The 17,788-nt window shown below is 46.3% G+C and overlaps 1 protein-coding gene and 1 long non-coding RNA gene across 16 annotated transcripts in view; one reads left to right on the forward strand and one right to left on the reverse strand.

The window, feature by feature from the left end:
- Positions 1 to 17,788, forward strand: part of LOC119177026 (TOX high mobility group box family member 3) — a 564,847-nt gene that overhangs the window by 396,816 nt on the left and 150,243 nt on the right. For 2 of the 15 annotated variants that reach the window (XM_037428379.2, XM_037428380.2), the window contains exon 1: positions 16,632 to 16,997. The exons of 11 other annotated variants lie outside the window; for them this stretch is intronic. Coding sequence is in view for 1 of the 4 variants with exons in the window: in XM_075877994.1 (XP_075734109.1) it covers positions 5,992 to 6,041 (50 nt within the window). In the remaining 3 variants the exon portion in view is untranslated. Of the gene's footprint in view, positions 1 to 5,976; positions 6,042 to 16,631; positions 16,998 to 17,788 lie in introns of those variants that run through there. 2 more of the 15 variants (XM_075877994.1, XM_075877991.1) reach the window with 2 other exon arrangements.
- The window catches only part of LOC142775824 (uncharacterized), a 272,279-nt gene that overhangs the window by 237,584 nt on the left and 16,907 nt on the right, over positions 1 to 17,788 (reverse strand). The gene's annotated exons all lie outside the window — the stretch shown is intronic.

The following is a 17,788-nucleotide window of genomic DNA, read 5'->3' on the forward strand; positions in this document are numbered from 1 at the left end:
TTCTAAGAAAATAATCTTTAGGCACGCATTGTACAATTTTCTTGTTTGTACATTTTTGTTGGTGCTCTTACAGTACACTATCTGCTCAGCTCTGAGCTCAAATTCTTTTTTTGCATGGACATATCGATAGAACTTGAGCACTCTCTTGCAAGCAAGCACTCCTGAAATCAATCGGGGGTACATGGTGTGAATCTGTCTAAATACTGGATCAAAAAAGGTCACATTTATTACACACTTCCTATTGTGTTTACTTTTTCAGTATACTTGGGCTTGAAAGCTGAAGTTGTTTTCTCCCTGCTACTTTTAGAGGTTAGGACTTGAAATACGTACTATCTTGCAGTGTAGCTGTGGAAAAGTCAAAATCATGTATGTTTCAACAACCTGTGCAATTTCCTAGATTTTTTAAATGACTGTAGTGCACAGGATTTCACTTGGTAGTGGTAGACACTATAGCTATAACAACTTAATTTAAACAAAAGCAGACGTGCTCAAAGAGTTCTGGAACCTTTCTCTGCTATGTGAAAAAAATAACAGTACCATATGCAATGAACACAATCTTGCTCTTCACGACAGCATTCCAACTTTGATGAAGCAATGCTGCTGATGCTCATCACCTTTATGATTTATTATTTTAGGAGTCTATTGAGCATATGTGCAAAGCTAAAGCAATTGAGTGCAGCCTTATGAGCTTTAGTGTATATTTTTGTTAACTTGCATGAGCTAAACACAGTTAATTAACAGAAAACAATTCTGAGTATAGATTGTAAATTGTCTCACAAGGCACAACTAAATGTTGGTAATGCCCGAATTGAGGGGGTGTTCATATTGTAATGCAATTAATAATTTCTGACGATTCACATGCAAACTATGAAGTGATCGTGAGTACAGTAGTGGGCAAATTCAGATTGATTCTGGCTTCCAGGGGTTAAAACAAATGACATTGTAGCCTCGCAGGAGAAAAGACTGCCTTTGAAGCATTTGCTCTTACACCTCATGTTGACAGATTTTTCATATTTTCAAGCTTCCATATTTTAAGGGTCAGTTTAGTTCACCTGCACCGATGGGAAGTGGTTCACAGCTGTGCAGAAGGAGTTCAGAACTTGTGCAGCCCGAGTTCAGCAGTGCGGAATCACAACTGGATGACAAGGTGGAATCTTTATTCTTGTTCGCCTAATATAAAGAGGTGCAATCTTGGCAAAACACGCCGCGTCTGTACAGGCGGGTACGGCACCTACGTCGAATGCTATGTTGTTTGTTAAGCTGTGCGTGCAGCTGCACCAAACCAGCGCCGTCAGAGTAGCAGGTACTGGAAAATCATACATTAGGTTTAGTGCTGTACCTCTCCTGCGCTTTTTGAAATGAATGGAATGGTTTAGAGGATACTATTGCTGCACCACTGAAACGAATGGCAAAGTGCAGCTCTTTGTAAAACGGATCATGTTGTGCAGGCGAATTGAACAAACCCTTAAGCACACGAGCGTCTTAGCATTTCACCCCCATCGAAATATGGCCACTGTGGCTGGGATCAAACCTGTGTTGTTCAGCTCAGCAGTGCCACACAATCTAACTAATAGTGTTACAGTTTCAAGGTTATTGAAGTGTAGAATCCATGCTTGTGGCTAATCTAAAGCATCCCTCCACGATATGCGTGCCAAAACATTCACAAATACAGCATTGCATGTGTGAGGCTCGAGATGACCTGTTGGAGTGGACGTTCAGATGTTTCAACGTGCTTGCAGAGTGGACATTCGGGGCTAGTCATCCTGTCGTTGCATGGCAGTCTGGAAAAACAAGTAACATCACCAGATGTCAATGCATGAAATCAATGCATAATCAATGCATGAAATTTTACAAAGTAAACAAATAAAATCAGTTAACTAGTAAACAGCAGTATTGTATACATATATGTAGTGGTACCTCATAACACGTGTATCACTCAGGGCTGCTTCTTCACAAGGCTGTCATGTAGCAGGTTCCTTGCCCATTGTACACAGCTGCTTCCATGTCAGGTGGGCCAGGAGGCTGTGGCAAAGAAGTATTTGTGATTTATGTGACGCTTTCTTTGTCACACTGTAGCAAAACCACACCCATAATTATGTGATGTTTCTCAAACGCGACTGCGGTAAACTATAAACTCGTAGGTTTTTAGCACTAATATATGGGCTAGCTACGAAGACACATGCAAGGCGACAGTGATGTATTTGCCTTCTTTCATCGCAACGGCCTGGTTAGTGTTACCTGGCGATAGAATTTCAGAATTAACTATTGAGGCAGCGACTCGTTCCCTCGCGAAACCAAGCCGCAAGTAACGCACCGTTTTTCCGTTTGCAGATTGAGACGTCAAACAATTTTAAAATTTAATATTGCCGTTTGCTGCCACCGTGTGACGCTTACGCATTGACAAAAAAAAACTACATATGTTGAAATAAACCAACTAGCCCCGCAAGCAACCGTCCTTAAAAAACTGAATTGGTTTCTGCTCACCAGCCCGAGCTTGCAACGGGTGTTCATCCGATGAAAGCTTCAGCGGTCGCTTCGTTCCCCGGACGTCACTTGAATTCCCTTCGCGAAAGCATTTGAACGAGTTAAAATAAACAAAATGAGAAACAGCGTGTTGGTCGGCAGAGGCTCGAAACATTTACAGCGAAACAAAACAGTCCGAGACACATCCGAACGTACCGCGAGCCGTTACCTGCCGTCGCAACCGTTGGCCGCCGCGAACTTTGAAATAAGGATAATAATGGCAATAGGCTGCTGCTCACCTAGAGCCAGCTGGACCAAAAAACTATTATAAAAAACTGATGACGCAGCACTTGTTTAAGAAAAACTATTCGCTAGAAGAACAAGTTGTTTTTTATGTGTAGCGCTACGCAGAAATGTAGTATTTGATGATTTTAAAATTGAAACTTAGCCCCGACGAGGACGCCCCTATAAGAAAGTGCAATAGCGCGAGTGACTAGAGAGGTTAGTAGATCCACTCTGGGTGTTCGAAGCAGAAACGCGCCGCGGTTGATTTTTTCGTCCCCTACAGGTGATCACTTGAACTTGAGAGTTTCCGGGGCCCCTGGCCACACCCGCTCACGTGTTCCAGTGGTCTGCGCTTGCTCGCGCTCTCTGTTGTGCGTGAAATTGTGAGGTGCGTTTTATCGTTGGTGAACCTCTTCACTGCAGTGTCCAACAGGCAGCGGAAAGATGCGAATAACATTTAACGCCGAGTGCTTTCATCGGTAGCTGCGGAAACGATGTGCTGAGCGAGGATGCAGTAGCAACAAACGTATGGCACGTCACCCATGTCTTCTAAATAAGAAATAAGGACAATGTCTCGGAATGCACATCACGCTGACTTTCATCCATCAGTATTCCTGCAGCCCGGTTTCCTTTTGACCATGTAGTGCCTACTATTCGCGTTATCGGTGAACAGATTGCCAAGTCACCTTTCACGGTACAATTTGCATGTCTTCATTGGCATGTGTACGTAGTGGTAATTTATTGGGGTGTTTTCGCACAAAAAGGAAAACATAACGCTGGGACTATCCGCAGATTCTTTGTTCTTATTAGAATTTCGTGCAGTGAAATAAATTTGAGTTATTGTGGCTATTGAATAAAACTAAAATGTCACCACGTTGGCGTCACTATAGGCGTCAATTCTTCCTGGTAAAACAGAAGATCACAAGCATTGTGTATTCTCAAAAACCTGCGTATGTGTGAAACAAATAAGCCACGCTACAGATATCACATGTATACGCAGCTACGCTGTTGGTAGCTTAATTCATCGGTGGAAGATGCCACGAACGGCGAATAAAAATTCGAAGAATAAGTTTCCGTGTAAAACTGAAGTGAGTGGTAGTATACTTAAACATCACTATTTAGTCATGAATCTGTATTAAATTAGATGGCGTTCACTTGAAGCGCACTCGGGGATGACTCACCGGCGATCGTCTTAGTGCGAATCCTTAGCAGGGGCTTATGAAAAGTAGCTTGATTTCAAATTTCGCGCTAGTGCACCCAAAATGACGTCACTTGTTTACCAACTATTGCGTCACATCCGCTTTATTTTTGTTTCGCCGGAAGTCTTTTTTCTCACAGAGATGGCGCTAAGCCCCATGAGGAGCTGATCAGCCGCCATTTTCTGAACATATGGGCTTCTGTGGAGCCTTCGCTACCAGTACTTGCCGCCGGTCTGACATTACACAGTTGTCGCTTTTTGACGGGCTCAGTTTCAATATCGCCAATTAAGTTTGGAGAATAATATATCAAATTTGGAGCATTTTTTTTTCATTTCTGAGAAACAGTATGTCATAAATTGTGACAATGTACAGCATTAACTTATGGAAAACTGCTTTCAAATTGGTAATGATAGTCAATTTACTGATGTTTTTTTTTTTCAATGTAATGTAACCTTAGCTACGGCAACGTATTACCACCTCAATGAAGAGTGTGTGAAGGCGACAAAAGCCTTAATGGCACAGTGTCTTCATCTAAAATTATGTATTGGGCAAGAAAAAAAAGTATATAGAGTAGTGGCCTGCCATATAGCTGCCCGCGGACCAATGGACAACCGAGTACTTTCGAGTGGACAGGACGCGTAGGTAGCTAGCTGATCCACGACATGAGATACGCCTCTAACGCTTCCCCGCCAGGTGCACTCTGCCCATGCGCACGCTGCGCAGATTGGCTAAAGACATTATGACCGATGTCAGCGCCGACATATTGTAGCCTTGTCGTTGTGTATTTTGTACTAAATGAAGAGTACTATCGTGAGCAATATGAGTTCGAACACGTGAGCGCGTGGCGAATAGCCTCGAAACCTACATCGGTTGATCCTCGGATGCCGTTGTTGGAAGCAAAGTGGAAAGGGCGGCTCGCTTTTGGTATCTGTTGACACTCCCGCCTAGGCAACGTTGCTGCGAAACAGTGGCTTATGACACGTTGGTGGCTGCTAGCGGTGATATGAACTCACATAGCACACACAGCCACACCCAAGTACCCATGTAGCTGCTGAGATATCGGCTGTGACGTAGGCTGCCGTGATGTCATGCCTGTATTATGTGTAGATGGTGCTGCATGCGCATTTTTTTATACGTCTTTCACTTAATTTTTTTGTTCGTGCTATTATCGATAGCGACAGATTTCGCGCAATCGCCTGCCGTTCGCCCGCAACGCTATATAGCAAAGCGGGAGTACCAACGGACACTGGAAGAGCACCGCTCCTTTCCCGTCCTGTTTCGGCAGAGCCTTCCACGTATCGCGTTATCTTGGTTCTGAGGCTGCTTGCCACGCGCACTCGTGTTTGGGCTCATATTAGGGAGATTTAGAATACCGTTTGCAAGCGCTTTGGGCGTTGCGGGCGTAGCGGGCGCCATATGAGTTTTAGAATAGCGTTTGCCCTGCTGCGATCCGCAACGCACGATCGCAGCGACACCGTAGCCTCGAAACCAGCGCTTGCGGGCCACATGCGGGCCGCCATTACCGCACGTAATTTCGGATTTTTTGCGTGCGGTCCGCGAACGCCGACTCGCGTTACGACGCATGCGCAGTGGCAGTGACCGCACCTCAAGGGCTCGCGGTGCGCTATTCTAAAATTCCCTATTGATCACGATAGTACATGGTACGGCAAACACGTGTACGCATGAAAACGGTTGGTTTGATGTACTCGATGTTTCTGGCCCTATTTTCTCACGTCGTGATATAAAAAATACAGAGAGATAAAACAGTAGTTTTACAGCCTGTGGTGGCGGTGCTTAGCTAAAATGTGTCTTAGCTAAAATCGTGTACGGATAACACACTTACACGTGTTCATGGCAGCTGCATTCTGCCATACGGTACATCGATTAGTAGCGGCACGTTGTGCAACTTGTTCCATGCTACAACGGTAGCGGTAGGCGTATCTGGGGGGAGGGTGGTCAATTTTGCTCCGAATTTTCAGATTTGTACGTGCACCCATAACGCGCGCACATGCAAACAAGTGCACCTACGAACAAACATAATTAAATGAGGGGTGGGGGGCACCTCTCCTGGGAATTCCTGGCTACGCCTCTGCGGTAAGTGGTATTGCTTAGCTCGGATTATTAATTGTACCTCCATTTTCGGTTTCCGTACACGATATGCATCAGGCGTATAAATCATGCAAGTGTCGTGTACATGTCTGAGCAACTACGGCGTTTAGTCGTTTCATTTCGTTCTCTGACTGTAATGTTCTTCGATAGTGAGGGTTGAAGGCGCCACACTTCTTCTTAGTTGTTTTTCGTCGCAACGTTCTGCGCACACTTGCCATGGCTGTTCACGATGAAGTACGGCTCTTCGCAGGGATGGCATTCTTGTGTCAAAACTAGTTCAGCTAGCGCAATTAAAGCTGAAGGTAGAGTTGTAAGATTTGTTTCTGGTCTTGTTTTTTTTTCGAGTATCGCCCCTATTTTTTGTTATTGTTTGTGTAGCGTTTCCTTTATTTTATTCGTTATTGGTAAATACTTTCTGATCCCGCGTGACCTTTGGCCGTACTGGCTGTTGAGTCTTGCGGAAAGAGAGAACAAGGAGAAAGAAGTGCTAGCTATGGCAGTGCATGAACTTGTATTTCGACTTCGCGTTTCTCACTGCGTCTGTTCGCAAAAATTCAGAGGTGCCCAGGAGTTAAGGCAAGTACCGTCGCCTCGTCGAATGCACTCTTTTTGCCTGTGTGGTTCGTGCTAGACCTCGTGGGACAGGGGTGATTTAGAGCATGTTACCTGGAAAAGTTCTATAGCCACTATAAAATGTATGTAATCTACGGTCTGCATCCTTCTAAGAATTATATGCATGTTTGTTTGACCTAAATGTTAAAGCAATGATTCGCTCCTGTTTTTCGTTTTCGCTTCTATTGCGTCGTTCCCACATGCTACGCTGAAAGAACAAACTGGCTGCTGCTTGCATTTGCGAGAAACACTTTCCATTTTTTTGTCCTTGCCACTATTGTTGAAATAGCAGCTGCAGCTGTCAGGTCTGGTCTTTCTGTATATTCATGCCAGTTATGCTCTAGTGAGTTCGGTTCGGAACTTTCTGACTGATATATGCGTCTGACGTTTTCTTCCTATATTTTAGAGAGTTGTTTACACCAACCGTCGCATCTGCGATAGCGGATGCTTTTTGTTGTATCACGTTATATGATGTTTTTACTTGTGGAAACCAAGCGCCCCACCCTGAGTCACGATTTGGCTATTGTGGGTTTTGCAGATAGGAAATCGGCAGACTTCGTTAAATTCTGTTCTGTTTTATTCATTTTATTTTTCGGGTCTGAACTGATTTGCTGCAGTATAGCAGCAGGTTCTCGCCTCATCGGTGCCATTTTCTGAACTGCGCTTTGTGATGTGCTCAACAATTTCGTTTTTGTGGTATAGTACTATAGTATTTCGTTTTTGTGGTATAGTATACCTGATTCTTCGCGATTGTCGCAATAGAACGCACAAATTCTCCAGCGCCGTAGAAGCGCCATAATGCGGTGATTAGTGCGTTGGATTTTCACCTATTCACGTCGCCGCAGGCGGTGCTGTGTTGAAATATGTGGGCGGGCCGGGATTTGTTGTAATATACTATATCTGGCCAGCGTGTAACAAAGAATGAAGCTTAACGACAGCGAAATGCCTAATACAAACGATGGATGCACACCAAGCTTACTTTTCAACTGATGCCGCTCTGAAATTTCAAGTTTCTCGCAAAAAGAACGAACCTTAGAGTCGAGACCCGTAAGTAATGATGGTGTATGTGCGAGCCACCTTTAAAACTCGCTTTAAGTGTTTGGCATGACCGTCGAAAAATTTGCATCAACGAACACGACAACAGTCCGTCGAGGGGAAGTTTTCGAGAAAGTTGGGACCGTCGTAAGCGATGATTGACAAATGTGTGGTATCGTTTCCATCTCACATATTCATCGAATATTGAACTGCTAGTTACTGCTGCTTTTAAGATGATGATGTTCATTCGCAAGCTCTTGCACCTTAAGCAGCGAAGTATCGCCGCTGCTGTGAAAATGAAGGATGGAAATCGTCCTCATTGTGAATGAATATTACGAATCTCACGGACATTGTCTTTTGTGTGACTTTGAACCGCTCCCCAGCCGGCGCAATCGTGGAGGCTACGCGATAGCGTGTAGAAGGAAGAGCGGGGTACCAGAGGGCGTTTAATACGGCTCATACAGAAGCTATTCCTGTTGGTGCGCGAGGCGCGTCACGAATCCCGGAGCTGTTGCAAATTTTTAATTTTGCTCCTATTTTGCGGCTGCACCGCCAGGAGGCGCTGCGTGTGAGCGGCTTCAATCACGAAGGCAAAATCTTGCCGCTGTTGGTAATATTGCCGCTTTATGTGTTCTTTAACATTGATCTTTCACTCAGACGCAAATTGTTGTTTGCCTTTAAGTTTTCGAAGCACTCTGGCAAAGATGCACGACTCCAGGGGATCTAGCGTCACCCGACTCCCACCTCCCATCGTTGTGACCGACGAGCCTCGAAGCATCATACGTGGATGAGCTACAGGCTTAGCCGTGCGAAGGCTCATAACATGCTCTAAAAAAAGTCCTCGCTCTGTCGACCCAATGTCGAGAACACCAGGTCGCATGGACGCTTGTGATGAGTCGCGCGAGCAAAGAATGCCTCATTAACGTGCTGCCTCGGGGAAGTGGCACGGCACTCCTCCCCTTTCGATGTCTAGTGTGATCATATATCTCGTTTCTTCCACTCTTCCCAAAGCGAAGAGTTTGGTTGCACGCCGTCGCTATCTGTGTTCTTGACCTCGTTGGGCATGTCGCTGTACACACCCGAGAGCCGTTGCATCGACAGCCCGCCCGCTGCATGTGTTTTTCGTATTTGCGCGCGTTCTTGTCCCCTTTACGAGGCATGGAGCCGAGAATAAACGTTTACATAGTTTCAACACGGCATCGTGCGCGCGGGTACGGCCTACTTGCAGCCGCGCGAACGTCCGCTGGTTTCGTCGAACACTTGCGGAGCGCGCGGCTGGCGACGCTGGCCGCACCTGCGCGCGCGTTTGACTTCGTTGGCGCCGCCGAGTTCCAGCCGGCGTCGATGCAGAAGGCGTAGGCTGCCTCGTGTTAAGCCTCCCCCCCGTCTAAATTTTTGTTACTATTTTTTTCTGCACCTGCGATTTTCTGGCAGGTGCAGTTGAGTGACAGCGGCAGACGTATTCTCTCTCGTTTCAGTTTTAAGTATGGCGGCGATGATGAAATACGAACAGCAGTAGCGCCAGCCAAGACTGGCAGCTGTGCCTGGCCAGAAATTAGTATACGCGGATCAAACAGCAGTCTTCTTGAATCATACCTCATGAACCAGTTGCGAATACCGGTGCATTCGAGCGTGGGAGGTGACGTTTTTCACGGATGAAAGAGTGGTGGTGTGCAAGAATCGCGTCATTCACACAAAACCACCTTACAGCCTTAAGCGGGCTTTACCGCGTCAATAACTGGCACCCTTACATCCCCCAAAAAATAATATTGCCATGGAATTCACACGAATAAAAAAAAATCGCCACCTAAGCTCCACTGGAACCGCGGCGCAGCATGAGGTCACGCAGACCCGTTTGAATTTAACGTGGGGTCCTAAATTTAAAGTATACCTCCACCTCAATTTGCGGGGGCCACAAGTGCAAACCGTAGATAACTTTTTCCTCAATGAATTATTCATTTGTTTATTCATTTATTAATTCTCATTTGTTAACTTGTTTATTTAGTTACTTTTACAGCGGGGCTGTTATGCTTTGAGTTATGCCGTTACGCGCATATCATGGATGGCCTCCACCTTTCATGCGTGTGCAACGTCATAGGGTGTTTTAGAATAGCGCACCGCGAGCCCTTGCGGTGCGGTTGCTGCCACTGCGCATGCGTCGTAACGCAAGGTGGCGTTCGCGGACCGCACGCGAAAAATCCGAAATTGCGGGCGGTAATGGCGGCCCGCATGTGGCCCGCAAGCGCTGGTTTCGAGGCTACGGTGTCGCTGCGATCGTGCGTTGCGGTTCGCAGCAGGGCAAACGCTATTCTGAAACTCATAAGGCGCCCGCAACGCCCGCAGCGCTTGCAAACGGTATTCTAAAGCTCCTGTTAACTCGGCCGGCCAGCGCGTGGTGTACATTTTTCTTAACCGAGTAATGGAGAAAAAGATAGAAGGAGCGAAAAAGAGAAACGATGACATAGAGAGAAATGTAAATAAAGAAAGACTCGGACAAAAAAGGCACAGAAAATATAGAGATGAAAGAAAAGGGAAAAAAGGAATGAGGAAAGGGAGGCAGAACTGAAGCCAAAAAAAAGAAGGTCGCCCTGCGTCTTTCAGGCTTGGCATCACTATTTCGAAACTCCCTTAATTTTTGTAGTAATCATATATGTATTTGTGTATGTATATCACTTGCCGTTTTTTGGTAATATTTAAATTGGTTAATCAAAATTTTAGCTGACCAGTGATTGGTAGTGAGGTTTGGGCCGTTTGGCGAATTTCTGTGGCACGTAAGTCAACTACAAAAGTTTGCGGACCACTGGGTGTCAAACTGCCTGTCCGCGCCACCTAGCGGTGAGCCATCTATCGTCGACTGCAGTGCTAAGCCGGGAACGGCTCTTGTTATTCTCTCGCCTTTCAATTTTCTGTAGCTACTTAGCGCATTATTAGCTCGCAGTTTTCACGCAAAGCGCTTGCCGCAATACGATCGTCACGTTTTCATTTTCGGAGCAGGATCAAAGCTATCACGACCGGCGTTCTGTTGGCTGCGTATCACTTTGCGATAATGATTGCCGCTGATAGTGTTAGTTACGCGCATAGACTGCACTCGAGGCAGAAGCACGTAGACGCAGATCGCAAAAAGCACGTCGCGTTTAAAATTTCAAGGTGAAAATTATTTCTAGCCAGTCCCATAAGGGACATTGATTGATATGTGGGGTTTAACGTCCCAAAACCACCATATGATTATGAGAGACGCCGTAGTGGAGGGCTCCGGAAATTTTGACCACCTGGGGTTCTTTAACGTGCACCCAAATCCTAGCACACGGGCCTACAGCATTTCCGCCTCCATCGAAAATTCAGCCGCCGCAGCCGGGATTCGAACCTGCGGATCAGCAGCCGAGTACCTTAGCCACTATAGAGCACCGCGGCGAGCCCCGCCGCGGTGGTCTAAGGTACTCGGCTGTTGACCCGCAGGTCGCGGGTTCAAATCCCGGCTGCGGCGGCTGCATTTCCGATGGAGGTGGAAATGTCGAGGCCCGTGTGCTCAGATTTGGGTGCACGTTAAAGAACCCCAGGTGGTCAAAATTTCCGGAGCCCTCCACTACGGCGCCTATAATCATATGGTGGTTTTGGGACGTTAAACCCCACAAATCAATCAATCAATCATCACCGCGGCGGGGCGCCCATAAGGGACAGGCCATATATTAAGGGAGGGATGCTTCTCGGTTGCGGCGGCGCTGTCGATCACCGCTGACGTATAACGGAAGTGTTGCGAAGAGACTTTTTGCCACGCGCTCGCATGGTCCGTAAATTTTTGTTATCGCCTGTACGTACTATATGGCTTCTGTTGAGAGCGTCCCCGTTAAGTCGTGAATGACCCATAGTTATACAGTGTCGCGGCAACATAAAAAAGAGAGAGAGAGAGAGAAATTTTCATGAACCAATACACGCACACCACGTGGGGCTTCCAATCGTCCCTTATTGCTGAAAAGAAAAGACTATACCAGTCATCAAACGTCCAGTTACATCAGCTTCCAAGCATGGGATGTCGCACATGCACACAAAACTATACACACCCACATAGCGAAGTGAAACCCTACACATATAGCTCGCGCTTCACATGTCGTGCACTGACAAACTATATGTGGCCCCCTTATCTGGACCTGCCAGTGAGTGCCGGTATGAAAATTCCCGTTCTGCACGATTACACAATAAACGTTCGCGGAATACGCTTATATAGACTTGTAGGCAGCCCTATAGCACAAAGATCTGTTAATCTGAATGCGCCGAATATTCAACGCATTTTAATAGGTGGATCTCAGTTATCATATCGCACCACAGGTGTTTCGACAACTCAACACCCTTAGCTCCTACAGGGCCTCCTACACTCTTAGAAAAAAGGTGGTAGTACTTGCTAACTCTGGGGTAGTAACGGTTTGTCACATATGTTACAACCCTGGTAGTAAGCGCAGTTAGTAACGGCAAGGGTAGTAGCAGTTACTACCTTTGCTATTAGTACCAGCATTTAGTAACTGTTACAACCGTAGCCGTTACCACCCATGGGTAGTAACTTTAAGGTTGCAAGAATTTTTTTCTTAAGTAACCGATACTACCTTGTTTATTCATTTTGACATATTATTTCTCCACTGCTAATGTTAATCAATGAATGTCTCAATGCTTGACAACTTCGGGTAATGAAGCGTGGTGTGCCATGAACGCGAAGAATAGGTACCCCTATTATGCTGACTATTTCTTACGCTTACATATAGTAGCAAGTAAGCGTGGGGTATATATAGCCTCTACTTTACAGGGGCATGTCTGGCACAGGGGAGCATTTGTGTTTCAGGATGAATTACAAGAAATTTGAATCTATAGTACTATAATATACGACCTGGTTACGTGTGTTTGGTGACGTAGCACAAGACTTTTAATCAGCCTTACTTATAAAATAATATATGTAATATTTATTCATTATAAAATGGCCACGAAAACACATTATGTACAGCGGCCGAAAAAAAGGTACGGAACTTATTCTCAGTGCATTTAAATGCTTCGCACGGCTAATATATCGGCGTTTAAAAGGTGATAATTGGTTTTGGGGGTTAACGGGGCAAAACAATGGTAATATTTGGGGACGCTGCAGTGGGTTGATTGTGACCGTCATCGGGGCTAATTGCGACCGTCTGGGCATTTTGATACGCCGATCTTGTCAATACTTGCTGCAATTTACTAAGTTTGTTGCGATTGTCTATTACGACGCGTGTAGCGCTTGCTTACAGTTTAACTTGTACTTCTCTATTTCGACGATATCAGAAGGACGTTTACATATCTCGGTTGCGTAAATTAAAAGACTATGTATTCTTTTGATGTATAGATATCTTCTGCGTCATTTTTCTGTTTAATATTATACGACGAGACGATTCTTCTCAAAATTATCAGAATAGGAATCAGACACTATATATTTTAGATTATATAGTAAAGAGCTGGGTAGCAAAATGGTAGTAACTGGGCAATAAAGGTAGAAACGGGGGCAGTTACTACCTATTTCATTCCAGTTACTAACATTTTACTAGCGTGGGTAGTAAACAGGTCGCAAAAAGTTAGTAACGGTTGCAGCTGGTAACTGTTTACTAACGTAGGTAGTAAAAAGGTAGCAAAAGGGTAGTAACGGTTCAAGAAAGGTGGTAACTGCTGCAGTTACTAAAAAAAGGTTGCGAGAATGGAGAAACGGGCTCCGTTCCTCCTTCGGCGCAGCGACTTCCTCCCTTTCGGGCGCTTTAGCCGTCACGCCCTCTCGCGGCAAGGACCATAGGAGCAACGTTCCTCCTTCAGCGTTCAAGTTTCTCCTCAATCACGGGTGTCTTGCTCGCGCGCATGCGCACGCCAAGCCTATAGCCGGCCGCGGCCCGTCTGCGAGCGATTGCTTTTACCTAAGATTGTTGTAAGCAATGTAGGAGTGACGTTTTCTTTTGTTTTATTAGTGTAGAGTAAAAGCTTCTCTTTTTTTTATCGTCAGGCACTCGCATGATGCTCCGCACACTTCCATGTGTGTCTCGTGTTGTTTCATACTACCAATTTGTCACGAATACAAGGAGCTCAGCTTCCCAAGCAGTCTTGCTTTATCGATTACCTTAGAGTGTAAAAAAAATAATGAATTTTTTCGGTGTCGACATACTTGGTAAGCCCACGCATTTTTAGTTTCGCAAGGCACAAACAGCAGTCATGAATTCAAAGAGGCGCGTAAAAAAGCATTACAGTTAATTTTTCAACATTCTAGGAAACCTGATACCACTCTACAGCCCATGCGTGAAAGTGCGATCATATACAATTGATAGAGTTATACGTGCCACTACCGCCATATGCATGTTCTTTGCAGTTTACCCCCATTCGAATATGGCCGCCGTGGCTGGAAGTCGAACCTGCGTCCTCCAGCATAGTCACACAACACCCAATAAGGCTATGCTACCACGGCAGGTAAAAGCACAAAGAGAAACAGGCTGCGAAGTTTCACCGAGCGTTTATTCGCCAGACTAGATTACAACCATCAGAAACTTTTTTAACATCATCATAACTAAACTTGTGTGAAAAGTGAACCAATGACTTCTGTAGGTTAAACCAAATTCTCAATCGCATTCGTTTTGAATTGTTAATGCCAGCACTGAGAAGTAGGAAGGAATTATGCACGCGAGCAGTATACCTTTCTCGTCCATGATTCTCCTTTGTCGTGAGAAACTCAACACAAAATACACTTCTAGTAACAGCTGCGCACAGCAAGTAAGTACTAACACTCACTCACCTTTGTGAAAAGAGTATTCCGAATCCAGAGTAATAACCACCACAGCCATTGCGCTAACAACAAAATTGTGGCACGCACTATGATTGTAAGTCGACAGGCGAGGCGAATCGCGAGAGGCATCTGAAGCAGAAAAGCATGCAGGCACAACATTCTGTAAAGTTATAGTAAACTTGCGCACTGCAGCGATAGTTCCTCCACTCAAGTATTAGAGCTGCCGCGACGCCAACAGCCACTGTCATAGCTCACGAAAAAATACCGTCGGATGCGAGGTCATCGCTCATTTCTCTCGCAAGACCCGCGTTGTAACGTACGTATACACTGCTAGGACGCACGTTACCGCATCAAAAACATTGTCGTTGAAGGGCTAGTGGTGTACTGTATCCATGGCTAACGGTCACGCTTGTGGTACGCACGTAAAAAGAATATAAGCAAACATTAAGACTAAACAACTAAACGAGGTGGACGTGACCACAGAACACCTACCACGACGGAGAATAAAGTGCTCAAGGTCAAATAAAGTGCTCAAGGTCACGAGGCGCGTGTGACGCATTCTCTTTGCCCCTGCCATCCCTCCCTGCTTAGCTTCCCGCACTTTCGTCGGGACGAGAGAATGCAATTGCAGCATGCGACAAATCTTTTTAAGTCCGCTCGTACTAGATGGATTCCTAAAATTTTTGCAGCCTTGAATTCATGAGGGAATAAGCTCTTCCAATGAATTCATTCTATGGTTACTTGAAAAACTGTTTGAGGGCCCCTTTAAGTGATCTCTCTAGGTGCCATACAAATCTATGTAAAAATGTCTTCGATGTGCCTGAACGCTTACTGAGCACATTCGTTGAGTTGAGCATCAATCAAGCTGCGTATGACAATTCATTCATTCACAAAACTTCATTAACAAGAATCTTGGAGCACGGTGTTTTCAGACCGATGCGGGCCGCATCCACGTCAGTCGGTATCGTTTTTGCTTTAAGCGCCTCATGTATACGCATGTCCTCAGTGTTGCGGAGTTGATAAGCGGAGCGATCACTCAATTTTTTAAACAATATAATTTGGTTCGGCTTGTTGGAAAACTGGTGCACATGTAGCATTTGTTTGATGGTAATCTGCCTGCCCAGTCTAGAGCGCTGAACAAGCCATATAAAACGAAGCAGTGTGTGCCGTAGCCTTGCACTTCTTATTAGGACGTCGTCCGAGCAGAGGTGCATTTCCTGTTGCAGCGATTCACAGTCGATATCATGACGCTACAGTGCCTCGTCAAGTATAGTATTCGTGTTGGGGCTCGCCCTTTCCCGAACACTGGAAATCGGCGTAACCACTGTGCAAGCACGTGCTTTGATGGTGCATGGTATTATGTGCACTATTTCGCCAGATCGAGAAAACTTGGTATTGACTATAGTCATGCACCGCCATACCAGTGCGCGTCGTTCGATATGTGCCAGAGCGTTCGCTGCTGAGACGTAGGGAACAGCGATATAATAAGTTCAACGGAAACAACAAGCACAAAACTGAACGGCATCTTGCGCTCATATTGATTGCGAGACATTCGGAGAAAACAACATTTTGATATACGGATTCGTAATGAAAGCCCTTCTGCGAATGTCGGAATACCCTAACTCGGATAAATAGAAACGACAAACGGTTGCACAAAGCGCACAAAGAGATGCAGGGACATAAAGTGGAAAACTACTATTTCCCGCTCTCGCCCTTTCCCGTTTCATTGCTGCGCGCGGCCTCGGGCCCCTGTTATTCGTCTTCCCTCTTGCCTTCGTGTCCTCGCTCTTTCGTCAAATAGCTATTTATGTGCGCAGATATTTCGGACCGGGCAACGGCAGCGATATTGTATCTTTTAAACACTCTGTTATGTGCGTTTTTTATTTTGTATCTCCCCTCCCGCCCTCCGTCTTCGGTGCCCTCTCTCCCTTCCTCTCTGCCGCCGCTAAAACGGAGTTTAAGGTCAATCTCTCTTCAGCTCCGCTCGCCTCCCGGTGAACAGCGGCCTCCCCCCTAGCAGGTGGGAATGGACCGTTCCCGTTCTCTCCCTTCGGAGAAGGAGGAGAACAGGCTCGACGAGAAGGCTTTTTGTTTCGTTTTGGGACTACTGCTCCTCCCTCTCTGTACTCTTTCTCCTTTTTGACAATGTGCCGCCCTCCCTCGCTTATTTCTCCTCGGCCGACTTGCAGGAGCGGTCGGCTCCTGCGCTTCTCCGCTTTTGCGCCGCGCCGTTTGCACGCGCCGGATTGGCCTCCAATTGACAAGCGGGCGCCGCTGTGGATCTGCGTTTCGGCAAACTGTGATACTCATGACTCCAGCGACTGTGCATGACTCGGGATGAGACACCGTAGACAGTGACACCCACTTGCGTGCTTTTTCTCCCACGTGCTCGTTGGAGCCGCACTTCGCTTATTCATCGGAACCGGCGCGCTCTCGTCCACTTCGTCGTGTTGTACCACCTACCCTCGCAGCAGGGGTCACCAACTTGGATTTGTGGCTAGCCCTTGGTGACTGACCGCTGCACGGTAAGAAGCATCTCACTCAACACTGGTATTCCGGTGTCTGTGCGAGTGTGGCGAACGTCGCTCTACATGCGCATATGCGTGTAGTAGTGAGCGTTTCTCTCTTAACAATCTCTCTTATGACGGCATGTGTATATTAGTCACGCGGGTCCGCATTCGCCGGCGTTCTCCCAGTTTCCCTAATGACTAGCCATAAACGTGCGCCTCAACTGAACTCGGCCGTCGGCGGGACTCACTCTGGGCCTCTTCGTAGCGTAAAGGCTGTGCGACACGCGGTAACGCTTGCGATAGTGCGTGTCGCACGCTCGCTGTTTTTTCTCGCTTTGGAAATGTATAAGCATGCACGATCACGCACGCCTACTTACGCTAGGCGCCCGCTGTCAGGTTTCGCTGGCACTTCGTCGTACTCGTGCCGCAGCCGTTATAGCTCGCGATTTTTCATCGCGTTTTTGCAATCGCTACGCGAAACCACTTCGCGTGCACTTGGCCCAAAGCCTTTCTAATTTATTCACCGCATTGACTTCGTTATAGCGAAATTATCCTCTTTGTGTGCGTCCTATGCAAAAAGCGCTGTAAACGTTCGCGGCACACTTCGGTTCTTGTTCATGTCGTACGTGAGCAGTCAATTTTTCAACTGAGTAATGCAGATGTTCGCGCGCATCGGGTATGCTGACGCCGCGTGAGGGCAAAACGACTGGCGGTGCCCCGGCGCATTTGACACACTTTGATGAAACTGGTGACCTCAATAGAGTTTACTAACATTGTTTCTCTTCTCTCGTTTTTCCTTCTCTCTC

Source organism: Rhipicephalus microplus, chromosome X (assembly GCF_043290135.1).
Source record: "Rhipicephalus microplus isolate Deutch F79 chromosome X, USDA_Rmic, whole genome shotgun sequence".
NCBI classification, from domain to species: Eukaryota; Metazoa; Arthropoda; class Arachnida; order Ixodida; family Ixodidae; genus Rhipicephalus; species Rhipicephalus microplus.